Here is a 13,706-nt window from a genome sequence, read left to right as displayed (position 1 = left end):
GATCGCAGCTGAGAGATTTTGGGAGGATTGGCGGTCTTTGATGCAACATTTAGCTTCAGCTATTCCATCTCCTCCAGAAATCTGGCTTCGTCAGCATCTGGGTGTACAGTTTCCGGTCCCGTAACTTTACCACCGTATTTTGCCGTACGTCACGATTTGGAGCCTTCTGCACTTTGTACGTATGCATTCCCTCCCGGTCTTGGCATTCTGAACGAATCCATTTTGACCGCATTCATCCTTCTGTTCGAAGCTCAGAGTTTCGTAGTAACGTTTAATCACACGACTCACCGTTGACTGTACGATTCCGAGTTGTTTTCCGATGTCCCGATGAGTGAGTTGAGTATTTTCCAAGTGCTTGCGCAAAATCAATTCACGACGTTGCCTTTCGGGTGACGCCTTTTTTCCAATTTTCAAAAAATCTGACAGCGATAAAAATACAGTGTTAACAATACCCTCTAAACTACTTCTACCCAAAATTTCATGAGAAAATACCCATTGGGTAATTTTCTACAGTGGTTTTTTTCGTGATGTGATGTGATATGAAATCCAATAAAGCCAAGTCGTTTGTGAACGTGAAAATGTGTTTTATCTATGCTGTGAATTAGTATCCGCTGCCTTTGATCTAATATATCGTGGATTAGATAATACAATTATGGTTTAGTAAACTCTATTCTCTAGAATAGACAATACTTTTAGGCAGCGACAGGTCAATGAAAGCTGAAGACTATTCCTGATGGATCGAATGGTCATCGATGTATGTTTTTTTTTTATTTCGTGGTCAATCATTGTGTCAATACCTATGGGGGAAAATTCGCGCCACGAGTATAATCGCGAGATAATGGGCCTTACTCTCATATCCACTCACATTGCGTTCCCAATATGCTTACATCTCACTTTATTATTTTGCACCTATTCCCGTTTCCACCATTCGTGAAGTGTAAAAATGAACTCCGTGTAGAAAGTGGAGTGGAAACCTGAATGACCCTATGTTCATTTCCAATATCGTTACTAAGAGAAACGTCAGTTGTATTTTGTTTTGTTTGTCCTCGAGTAGTGGACGAGTTGTGCCGAATAAGGAATATGATCGGCGATTACGATGAGCACGAGGAATCGCTTTGTTTACACAAACGAGAGCGTGAAGTGTAAACTTGAATAACATGAATGGATGAACTCGGTGTATTCCAGCCGTATGGCACCCGCCATGTTTTGGTGCCAAAATCTCAAACGTCAAAAGTATTTGTTTTCCTCCAAACAGCGATCCGCGACGCCATTGAGCTTCGTTTACTAGTTTAGGAGAGCGTCAAAGAATAGCTGATTTTCAGTCGGAATGAACGTTTTCAAAATTAAAATTATGAATGAAAATTAGCTTTTCTATATCAAATTAGTGTTCTAGTCTCATACGAAAATTGTTTATGAAGACAACTTTATATTATAATGAAAAAGAAAATCACTAACAATGTTAGAATTGTATAGCCATATGGTTGAATGAAAGTCACAAATATGTGTCTCAAGTAATTAAATAACATGATGTGAAAATTTTCATTCAAATTTTGGAATTCAAAAACAGACTTCGTGTCTTCTAATCTGATGGAGATTACACTAACGAGTTTGGGACCCAAATTATGGCCCTAATTTGAAGTCGCCACCAGACGTCGACACTATTTTTCTGTCATCGCGAATTACCAATTTACCACCATCTGACATATTGTGAAGTCGATGATGAACTTTTACAGCAGAGGGATAGTGAGATACGCGGTGACGTTAGGTAGAGTGAGATAGCGATAATCGTGCCATACACCTGGTGTATTCATAATAAATTTTACCAAGTGTTTACAGTTGCGTGTAATCTGGAATAAGGTTGTACTTTTTTCCAAAACGTTTATTAATCAGACTCAATTACTTATTATCTAACGTTTACAGAGTCAAATTTCACCTTAAAATATAACTTATTTTCTATATAATTAAGACTAACAATTTAATAATAGCTAAATCTAACACTAACATCTAGATTAATTGGACAGGATTAGGATTTAGGACTAGGATGGACGAGTGTGGTAGTTTGGTTTGATGTGGAGGGAAGGAATCAAACAGAGATATCATTTCTTTTGATAAATTAGTAAAGAGAAAGGATAAGGTTGAGGTCGCGACTAGCTAAGATGTCTCTAACCGGTAAGTCAGATTGCCTTCCTAGTGCCCTGAGTGAATCCGATAGGTGAGCTCTGGCAGAATGAAAGTTTCTACAGGACCAGACCACATGCTCGATGTCATGATAACCATCATCACAAAGGCAAATATTACTATCAACGATCCCAATGCGAAAACAGATGTGCATTTAACAAGTAATGATTAGAGATGAGGCGGGACATCACGCGAATGAAGTTCCGACCTACATTCAATCCCTTGAACCATGCGTTTGTCGATACCTTGGGAATAATTGTATGTAACCAGCGACCCAGCGACCTCACTCCAATTGTGTTGCCAGTTGGAGAGTACATAACTACGAGGAGTACAAAAAAATTCATGATAGAGGTCTTAAGAGGCTCACTAACGTTTACGTTCACTAACTACAAGAACTGAAAACGCCAACATCCCTGTTTGAGGCTGTTGTTCAGATTGGGAAAATTGGGTATTACTGCTGGGATTAGTTTGGGCATGTTGGTTCAATTCAGGACTTTGGATAGTAGGGGGTACTGAGGATGCGCGTAGACCAGGAGGTACTGGCCTCTGTTCAATTGTCACGCGTTTCTTCGAAATTGGCGCTCTAGTTTGGGGGGTTACTAATGTATTAAAGGACTCAGATGGGATGGACTGTCTTTGTCTTTTTCCAGGGGTTCCTTGTGTAGTCCAAAAGCTTCCTGCGTTAGGTGCGTTTGCAACAGGTACGTCATTGCGCAAAATAGCAAAATAATTTCCCTGTGTCTTAGGAAAAGACTTTTTCAAAATATCAGCGTAGGACTGCTGAGAACGTTCTTTCAAAGAACGCTTGATATGTTCCGCACGCTGTTTGTATGCTGGGCATACGGATAGGTCATGTGGAGCTTCACTGCAATACATTTAATTTTCAGTTTCGGGCACTCATCATCGGCATGTTCCGGTCCGCATTTACCAGAAACGTATTTTATTACAGCAAAAGGACATCGTGTGTCCAAATTACTTGCATTTAAGACAGTTCATGGGGCGCGGGATAAAAAGGCGCACTGGTAAACGAATTTTACCAATGGCTACAATATCGGGAAGAGAAACGAGTCAGACGGAGTATACACTTTCTTCGAGTCTTTGATAGCTACGGAATGCAATTTCACCGACTTGATGAAAGGGTCTTTGAAGCGACCTTCTCCTTGCATAATGTATTCCTCTGTGAGACCCGGTTCGGTGATCACTCCGTCGATTTCAACTTCATTTTTAAAGCCTTCATACCTAACAATATCATTTGCTTGAGTAAGGCTCACAACAACTACTCGTAGTTTGTCTCGATTAACCTTAGTAATCTCGACAACTGCAGAAAAATTCTTCAGGGTTTTCGCTATTTTAATGGCATCAATCGGCTTAGCCTTACGTCTAAAATAAACGATATATGGCCCTGTCTTACATTCGGGGTAAACCTTGGATCGGGGAACTTTTGAATGAGAAAGAATTGGTGGGGCATCTATATCGGAGGCTAAAGATGGGGCATTTTCTTGAAGAATCGTAGGGGAAAGGGATTCAGCATGAAGGGGAGCGGGGGATAGGGGATTTATCATTCCAATGGACGGGTCAAGAAGAATATCTTCGTCCCCGTCCATTGTTAGAAAATTATAACTATTTAAACCTACTTGACGTTATTGTGTCCTTTATCGAGTCCAAGATAATTGATGATGCTGCTCCGAGTTTACACGGAAGTGCAATTCCTACTGCACTTGATCGACCTCTAGATTGAATGTTGCCTGTCGGGAATTCCCCTGAAGAAGAGCTCGCACGACCCATCAGGTAGTTGTTTCCGACACCATTCTGTACCCAAGAAGTACCTACAAAGAAAAACTATAAAAGATTAGTGTCACAGGTAACAATATATTAGGCTGTCAAAAAAGTCCTGCGGTATTTTTTTTTGAATTTTCATTTGTTCATAAAATTAGTTACAATCATCTGTTTTAAGTCAAATATGCGCCGTTTTGTTCGATGACTTGTTCCCAACGAGATGCCAACTTCATAATACCCCTGTTATAGAAGCTCGCTTCCTTATTGGCAAAAAACTCGGATAGCCAATTTTCACAGGCCTCTTTTGTGGCTAACTTCTGACTACCTAGCTCGTTCGCCATGGACAAAAACAGGTGGTAGTCACATGGTGCAAGGTCCGGACTATACGGCGGATGCAAAAGAACCTCCCATCCGAGCTCCCGGAGCTTCTGGCGCGTCATCAAAGAAGTGTGTGGCCTGGCGTTGTCCTGATGGAAGACAATGCGGCCTCTGTTTATCAAAGATGGCCTCTTCTTCATGAGTGCTACCTTCAAGCGGTCCAGTTGTTGGCAGTACAGGTCCGAATTGAGCGTTTGGCCATAGGGAAGCAGCTCATAATAGATTATTCCTTGACAATCCCACCAAACACACAGCAGAACCTTCCTGGCCGTTAATGAGGGCTTGGCCACCGTCTGAGTCGCTTCAGCGGGCTTCGACCACGACCGTTTGCGCTTCACGTTGTCGTAAGTGACCCACTTTTCATCGCCAGTCACCATCCGCTTCAGAAACGGGTCGATTTTGTTGCGATTCAGCAGCGATTCACATGCGTCGATACGGTCAAAGATGGCCGATGATACGGCTGCTACTATGCCGGTCTTTCTCGGCTAATTCAGCGATTTTGTCGCAATTTTCGACGACAGGCCTTCCGGAGCGTGGCGCATCTTAAACGACCTCTACACCAGAACGAAAACGTTGAAACCATCGTTGTGCGGAGGAAATGGAAACTGTATCGGGTCCATAAACTGCACAAATTTTATTGCCAGCTTGAGATGCATTTTTACCTTTGTCATAGTAGTACTGTAAAATATGTCGGATTTTCTCTTTATTTTGCTCTATATTTGCGACACTATAACTCACGAACGACTTAACCAAACAAAACACTGTCAAGGACTATATTATAGCGCGCAAAAATACCCTTCCAACAAGCTATAGTATGACTCGATACAATGAATACAACTAGAACTACGCGCTTACAACGACACCTCGCGGAAATACCGCAGGACTTTTTTGACAGCCTAATATAAAAAAACAAATACCTCCCAACAATGGTAGCGCACGAGAGGGGTACGTCCGTATCCTACGAGAGCAGAACACGAACTGAGGGTTGTACTTATTTCACATTTTTGACGTAGGATTACGTCTTTCGGGAACATTTTGGGATACAAATTGAAAATCTAAAATCGAGCACACCGTGAAAATTGTCCAATTTCAAACGCTTATTACTCAGCCATTTCATGATGGGTTGATGAAATTTTTGCGTCAATCGATTTCAGTATTTCATAACAATTTTTCATATTGAAGAAAATTATATATGTCATTAATTTAACTATCGAACAATTGAAAAATCTCAACCCCTATCCTAACGGAAATACCCACTCCTGATTGGTTGAAATTGACGACACATGCGGTGGGTTCCTAACAGAGATATCAAAATACTTTTGTTCCCACCGAAATGTATTCCCTAACAGAGACATCAAAACCAAGTTGCCTGGGGAAATCGGAATTGCAAATACATGTAAGTAGGGGGAACTTTTTGTTCCTACCGAAGTGTGCTCCCTAACAGAGACATCCAAACCAAGCCTGAGGGAAATCGACATTGCAAATATATGCAAGTCGGGGGCTTTATTATATTGCAACTAAGGTGAGTGATACGATTAATTCTAGCAAATAAAAATTTAATTTGGACCTTGGTTGCTTCGTAAAATTCCATATCAATGACCGATCGTGTGTTGTGATCAGAGCTTGGAAATATTGAGCTTGTTAAGCAACATTGAAAATATATTTTTATCAGTGTAACGCGTTTATTTTGCTTGTCGATGCTACTGTCATTCATTCGATGGCAAACAAATTTACAACTGTGTTCATTCATATTCATTCTGTGCTCTCTGAGCTTTCCTCAAAGCTCGAGTCATGAGAATTCATTCACATTTATTCATTGCCATTGAATTGTCAGGAATGTTGTGACTGTTCATTTTCAGTATCCCGATATGTGTGTGATTTTCTCATTGAGTCAGCGCCTTGCTTATTCAGTTGTTTTTGAAGTTACTCCGAAAGGGCAACGCAAATCGGTGGCGCAAGCGGAAATGCCAACAAAAGAGCAAGATCTGCATGCACACTCACAGCTAAGGATTGCTTAGGCTTGGACGGCGAGGGGGCATTCTGCAGAATCGATCCAAGCAGCGAATGCAAACTGTGTCAGCCAAAGCTGGATGTTGGCAATTTCATCCGCTAATCCTATAGCATAGTTTGATCCGTTTGCAAAAGGAAGCTCGAAATATTCCCATTGCGGTCGTGTCTTGGACACCACCATTTTATGTTCGTGTGTTCAGAATTTAAAAAGAATTAAATGTTTGAAATTTGAGTCAAGACGGTATTTTTTACATCGGAATTCTTCTTTTGAAGCATTTCTGACAAGTGGATATTCACTATGTAAAATGAAAGCAATTTAACTGAGACGGAAACCTTGCATGCTTGAACAATTTAATTTATTGTCACTATTATGAGCATTCTGTACTTTCTTATCTTCCTCAACGAATTTCTCCGTTTCGTCAGTGTCCGAGAACGATGCTGATAGTGAATGAACTGGTATGTTAATGTCAATGAATGACAAAACTAGGGATATTTTGTTTTGCTCACATTCCGTGAACGCAGAACAGAACGAAAAACAGAATGAAAAAAAACTGGATGAATCAACTGTGAGTGGCTTGCTGTGATTGTGTGGTTTGGCGTTGGTTCATTTTCGGTATCCCGAATGCAATGGTATAATGATCGAATGTGGCCGGAAATTCAGCTGAAAAGATTGATGTGATACAGATATTTCCAAGCACTGGTTGTGACTGTTTACTATCCATTTTACTATCCACTGTTTACCATCCATCTGTCATCATCACTCGGTAAAACTGGAGGAGTGAACAAACAATACCCAACAACCAAACAAAACGGCCCTTTTCAGAGCCACCGAATCATTATCAAAGAGTTTAACGATGTAATTCTTCAAACATATACAAAATCAACAGATAGCCTAACGGAATTCTACGTCAACTATGCGGTTGTGTCCCGGACACAGCCCTCCTGTGACTTTTTTCACGTTTGGTGTATTCGGGAATAAGACCCAACTTACACATTCTTGACATCCATCACGTTCATGAGTTTGTTTATATGAACAACATCTCCAACGATAGTTCATGAACAAACATAAATCCAAAGGCCATGTTCATTGTAGCACACGCACACGCATGGTTGTTCGTTTTGATTACCGAGCATGCTGGAACTGCTACACTCTACCAAGTGGAATAGTCGGAAGTATCGCTCGAAGTTCCGCTGATTCTGTTGAAATACCTCCTGTTCGTATAGATAATTTTATCTGCATTCAATATATCAATTTTATTCCTCATCTACTTGTCCAATTGTACCTGTTTTAAATTGGCTACTCAAAAAAAACTGTACCTATCTGGACTTTAGGACAAAAATCTGTAATATGTACCATACAGAATCCGATGGCATCGGGAGAATTTCACACATTTTTTCTAGTCTTTAAAATGACTTTTTCGTTCATAAAACAAAACAACCAAGTTTACTTATGCAATTTTTCTTATTACTCAAAACTTGGAATCACTGCAAAAAAAACTTTGTCGGTACACCTTCTAAATTGGAATCACTTCATCGATACAATGTCTAAATTGGAAAGAATTCGGTTCGGAAAAATTCTCACTGTGTTTGCCATTGGCAGATCTGTTATATAAATGCAAAATATCATAGTAAACAGTCGAACCACCTAATCTATTTTAAGCGTATTGTTATTCATCAATCGTACTAGGTCTTTATGTGTACTTTAGGTGTTCGTGAATGGAGGTCCTTTAAAAACACTTTAATTAACTTCAGAAACTCAGATATTAAGATTCTATTGATAGATTTTTTCAATTCATTTTCTTGTCTAATAAAACATTTCCACATTCCATTTGCCATCGAATTTGTCCACCTTCAGCAAATACCGGAACCAATCAAACCGTCGCAGCATCCGCAGTAAAGCACGAAAACATCAGAAAACAACGAAACGCGATATGGACCACGACGACGTCGTTAGCAACGATGATGCCACTGATGCTGGTGAGTTGGACGTTGGCCGCGAGCAGGAACTGAGCGATGCAAACGATACAGCCAGTGGATACGAAATTGTGAACGAAAAGAGTACTAGCCGAAAAAAGAAAGCACATTCTGGATCGGCGGCGGGACGAGTCGTGTCCAGCGCTGGGTCCTCTTCCGGTTCTTCCGAATGAGCACACTCACACACACACCCATTGGCGAACTCTCGAGGTACGTATGATTCGCAATTGGCGACGACTCTGATGAACAAATATAATTGTTTTCTGTGTGCTTCTTCTCCTGCAGGACATAACCTCAATTTGATCCATCGCAGGAGGAAAAGTAAAAGCTTTTCATCTTCGGAAAATGGAGACGAGATGGAGACGTTGATGATGATGTTTGTACTTTGAACTTTGTGACAACGTGTTTGGGCTCTGCTTTATGCGCTCCCGATTGTTCTTTTGGCATTGAAATGGTTTTTGTTGTGATGGAGTCGGCGGACGGATGAGCAACTTTTGGTCACATTTGGACCAAGTACGAAACAAAGAATGAACTTGTAATAATTGTATAGATCCGCCAAATAAAAGAGATGAGAGTAAGTAATTGTGTTTCCGGTTTATGGTGTATGAGTTCACTTTATGGTTGTTGTTTGTTACTTTTCCGCATATATACTTATATTTTGTTTCGTGCTTTTCACGGACAGTGAAGGCTCAATACGGAGATTAATAAATAAACAGAACAAAGCATAACCTTCTCATGTTTCCTCAATTTTTTATTGATATCTAATTTTTCTTGAAGGATATTATTGGCTAGTTATATATGTTTAATGACACATATTGTTGTAAAATTCCATGCAAGTATATTCGAATTTGCCACTCAAAATGCAATTCAGTTATTGGACAACAGAAACAATATAGTATCAATAAAAATGATGATTGTTACTTGAGGCAAACCAAGATGTGAAGCAAGAAGTTTGTGAATTCATCTCCAATTAAATTTCACGAAAAGTATAGAGCATGTATTCATTTATGTACAATTTATTTTTTTTATTCAATTAAGCGCTAATTTCCTTAAATAACTCTAAAATTATTATCTGATCCTGGTGTAAACATTCCTCTCGAAACTTTTTTTTCCAATTTGTCGGCGAACTATTGTAAAACTTTGTTTACACCACTCTCAGCACGACAGCGAAATGATGCTGGCCTGAAAAGGAAGTAAACTTGATTTCGTCCGATCATATTACATTTTTTGGGCTATCACTGCCAACACAAGATTATGGTCAAAACACGTTATTCTTATCTATGTTATCTATGTAACAATTTCGTGAAATCGGCACGGTAACTAGGTTACCGTGAGCCAAGTTCTACAAGAATGTCATTTTACGCTTTCTAATAATCTTCTATAAGTGCATTTATGGTATTTATTGAAGCCTCTGTGCACCAATAATTAGCATAATTGCTGGAGGCATAGCGAGTGTAATCTAATTTTGTAAACACTTAGCGATCGTCAAAAAATAATTGGCATCTCGCCCGTTACAGTTTCATTTAATTAAATCTCATCTTTGATTAAATTATGCGTGTCGAGAATAACGAAAAAAAAAAGTGAAAACTCAAGCGATGAAATAAGCTCAATCCTGCTTCATGCAGGAAAAAGTGTGAACGGGGGTGAATCGTTTGTCCATTTTGATGCACATCTGAGTGGAATGTTGTGTATGCTTGTTATCCCGCTGGTTAATATTGCTTGTTGAAGGAAGGTAATACTTTCAGCATTGCATGCACTGAGAGGATTAACCAGGTCAGAAGTGAATCATATGGAAGGATTGAACAGTAAAAATATACACAAGCGTGAATGTAAGATAAAAATCTCGGAACAATTTCAGCATCATGGTCTTCGAACGATATATGGACAATAGCGAATTCGTTTTCACAGCTAATTTCATTTTCACTAGAATGTCATTTGTAACGATGCCAAAAATAAATTTTGACGCGACCCTCTCCATTTCGTTTTGAATCTTGGTACTTATGATGTAAACTAACTGAAATCAAAATTTTCATTATCATATGACCAATTCAAATAAAGTGGATTTTTCAAAAGACCGTATTCAGAATCATTGATCTTTCTTTCAAAAATCGTAACTCAGAATCCAGATGTTTGATTAAAATATGGCGTTCAACAAAGTTATTGGAAAACAAAACAACCATTTAGGAAAAATAACATTTTAAATGTACTGATAAAAAATATTATTCAAAAATTGAATTTAGTATTAAAAACATTCATAGATCAAACGAGAATGGAAGTTATACTGCACCAATGGTGGTAAACCATCTCTGAAATGGATGGCTAGAGCAATCGCGTCCGCATATTTTTTCCAGTGAATGTATCTTATGAGGTCATATGCCATGTTTATACACCCAAACTAGCGTTGCTAGGAAGCATTTCAATTTCGGCAGAAACCATGTCTTTTCATGCCATGTAGCGTCAAATGAGCAAATAATGTCATCTGTCCACCAACGCTTCAAAATGTTTGTATGTATGGAAGCAGACATCTCTTTCTTTTTTTTTTGTTTTTTCATCTTTTTTGGGATTGCACCCAAAAAAAAAGTTCAAACAATGTCAACGGGAATCGAACCAACGCCGGCTGGAATGTAAGACTGTTTTACACGATCACGTTATTCACATAGCTAATGATGCTGTTGCGCAGAAGCGATCTCATTACGAATTAAAGTTTGAAGGTGTTTCTAATAAATCGGGATGACAAAACATGAGCTTAAAATCAATTTTGAATGTAGATTCAGAAGAATTCGACCCAGTTGTGTTCAAAATTTTGATTGGAAAGTGATCACCACCGTTGGGATCCTGGATTACATTCCACTTGTAATCTAACGATAGTGATTTCGAGCAAAGCGAAAGGTCAAGAGCACTTGGATTAGCAGGTGGTTTCGGTACACGTGTTGTTTCTCGGCGGTCATATTGAAGCTGTTTGAAAGGTCATATATGAACAATGAACGGTTGTCGTCGTACTGTTCCCCCCAGGCGGTTCCGTGAGAATTGAAGTCTCCCAAGACCAATCGTGACTCAGGAAGGAGTGAGCACATGTCAACAAGTTGCTAACCGCAGCTCTCGGAGGCCAATACAAGCTGACAATACAGAGGCCTTTGCCTCTGATGTTTGCATGACAAGCAACAGCTTCGATCCCTCCAATAGGTGTCAATTTGAAAAAAAAAATGATATGATATGATATAACCGCAAGGTTCACGTGGAACTACCTTAGCTGAGCAATCATTCGTTTGTATTGATTAAATTCTTGATTGAATGAAACAGTTTCCAAATTCAATTGAGTTCAATATATTTGCTCTGTGAGTGAAAAAAATGAACAAATGCCGTGTAAAGTCAATTCATTTATTGTGATTGATTGTTCTTCGTTACAAGTAAATTTAATGACGGACCTTTTACATTTGGTATGATGACTAGAACAAAATATATGTACGGAAGAATTATCAAACGTTTGATGAACCAGCCTAAGGCTGAAAATCTTTCCAATAAAGACAAAAAAAAAAATTATCAAACGATTATTTTATTTTACATTTCCCTCTGAAGTTTACATCCCAAAAGTGTACATACTTCTCGAATCTCGAATTTGCTTGAAACTGGGAAGTTCATTCGCTTCTAGTGGCTGCACGATTTTCCCAGGTTCCTAAGTTTAGAAGATCATGTTAGGACAGACATATTCCACTCTGCACAAAGGCAAGCGAGGACAAAAGTACTCGCAGTTTGCATTTATTTGCAGAGCCGATTTCCCCAGAAACCTCGGTTTTGAAGTCTGTGTTAGGGAAACACATTTCAATCGGAACAAAAATACCCCCGATTTGTATGAATTCGCAATGCCGATTTCCCCACGCTTCATGGATTTGAAGTCTGTGTTAGGGAAACACATTCCAGTCGGAACAAAAATACCCCCGACTTGCATGAATTTGAAATACCGATTTCTCCAGGCACCTTGGTTTAGAAATCTCTATTAGGGAACACATTTCGGTGGGAACAAAAGCTCCCCCTACTTTTGTGTGTTCTTTTTCTTCTTTTTGGCTTTAAGAGGGTTTAAACTTTTCAGTTCACTCGCCTCTAGGCTCTTTCGTGTGATTGCAATGCCGATTTCGCTGCTTGGTTTTAAAGTCTGTGTTAGGGAACATTTTTCGATGAGAACAAAAGTCCCCCTACTTTCATGTATTTGCAATGCCGATTTCCCCAAGGCTGCTTGGTTTTGATGGCTGTGTTAGGGAAACCGTAAATCGGGCCAATCAAAACGATGCAGTTAGGGCGTTTAGATAACGCCTAATATTTTACAGTTATTCAATTGTTTATCTAATGAAAAACAACATTTTGTTAGTTGCGATAGATGCGTAGAAATATTCCCTATCAAGTGATGCAAACATCTCTCCTATCCAGTACGAAATGTTCGAGCTATAAGCATTCGAAATCTTTCATTTTTTCCTGCATGTTCTGTGTTTAGGTTTTCATTTTACCCTCCATATATTCCGGTTAGACGTAGTCCCACGTCAAAAATGAGTGGCACCTATTGATCCCCAATAGTACCCCTCCGTATCTGTCATCACGGTCCAAGCGTTATTATTAAAATCGTGGAAAGAGCGATCATCTCGCGAAGAAAGCCAAGTTTCGGACAAACAAATGAAGTTATGAATTATTTTTATTATCCCAACAGTTTATTTTATTAGGCTCATTTAGCAATTCAGCTGTAACAGAGCCGAATTCATTCGTGTACATTTTTTATTATCTTAAGATAACTTTTGTTGTATATTACACTGTTGCCATTTTGAGGCGTAAGAGTATCGCTATCTATCGATAAACATTTGTTTTATCTATAACACAGTAGCCGTTTAGGCGCAAGAGAATTCCTATTCTATCGATGCACAACACATGTCGCCTTTTATCGGTGTAAGAATATTGCTATTGTGCGAATGTTCACAGTTGGGCTGTTCACAGCGGGACTGTTGATATGAGGCTTCCTTTGTTGCGGTATTAATAGTGTCAATTACCGATGCAGTAGACCGAAAATGTGAGCGGTAAGGGACTGGGATTACCGACACATGATGATTGTTGCGTGGACATAGCAGCTAGAATAACACACTAAGATGGTCAGTTGAGGGGCTCATAACTCAGGGCTCATGATTGTTCGCTTAGTAGCGGACACGCAACTGTAAGGTGCGTGGAAGAAAGATCAAATGCACAATAACCTACCCCTCGCAGCTGACAGTATAACAGTGATGTTGGTGTTATATCACAGCAGCAGTAGTAGCATACATTTCCACTTCATTTCCTTCTTCAGCAGACAACGGTGGAATAGGTAAGCCACGCTTAATATTTCCTCTCTGTATCGGGTGATTTCACTGTAGGAT

The 13,706-nt window shown here is 39.4% G+C and overlaps 1 protein-coding gene across 1 annotated transcript in view; it reads left to right on the top strand.

The window, feature by feature from the left end:
- Nucleotides 1-8,832, top strand: part of LOC129775445 (transmembrane protein 26) — a 38,771-nt gene extending 29,939 nt beyond the window's left edge. The window contains exons 6-7 of the mRNA XM_055780195.1: nucleotides 8,198-8,526; nucleotides 8,602-8,832. Of these exons, the coding sequence (XP_055636170.1) occupies nucleotides 8,198-8,489 (292 nt within the window). The 3' untranslated portion in view covers nucleotides 8,490-8,526; nucleotides 8,602-8,832. The remainder of the gene's footprint in view (nucleotides 1-8,197; nucleotides 8,527-8,601) is intronic.
- Nucleotides 8,833-13,706: the final 4,874 nt, after the last annotated feature.

Source organism: Toxorhynchites rutilus, chromosome 3 (genome assembly GCF_029784135.1).
Source record: "Toxorhynchites rutilus septentrionalis strain SRP chromosome 3, ASM2978413v1, whole genome shotgun sequence".
In the NCBI taxonomy this organism is placed as follows: domain Eukaryota; kingdom Metazoa; phylum Arthropoda; class Insecta; order Diptera; family Culicidae; genus Toxorhynchites; species Toxorhynchites rutilus.
The sequence above is the reverse complement of the archived record's forward strand: the minus strand, read 5'-3'. Positions and strand labels throughout refer to the sequence as shown.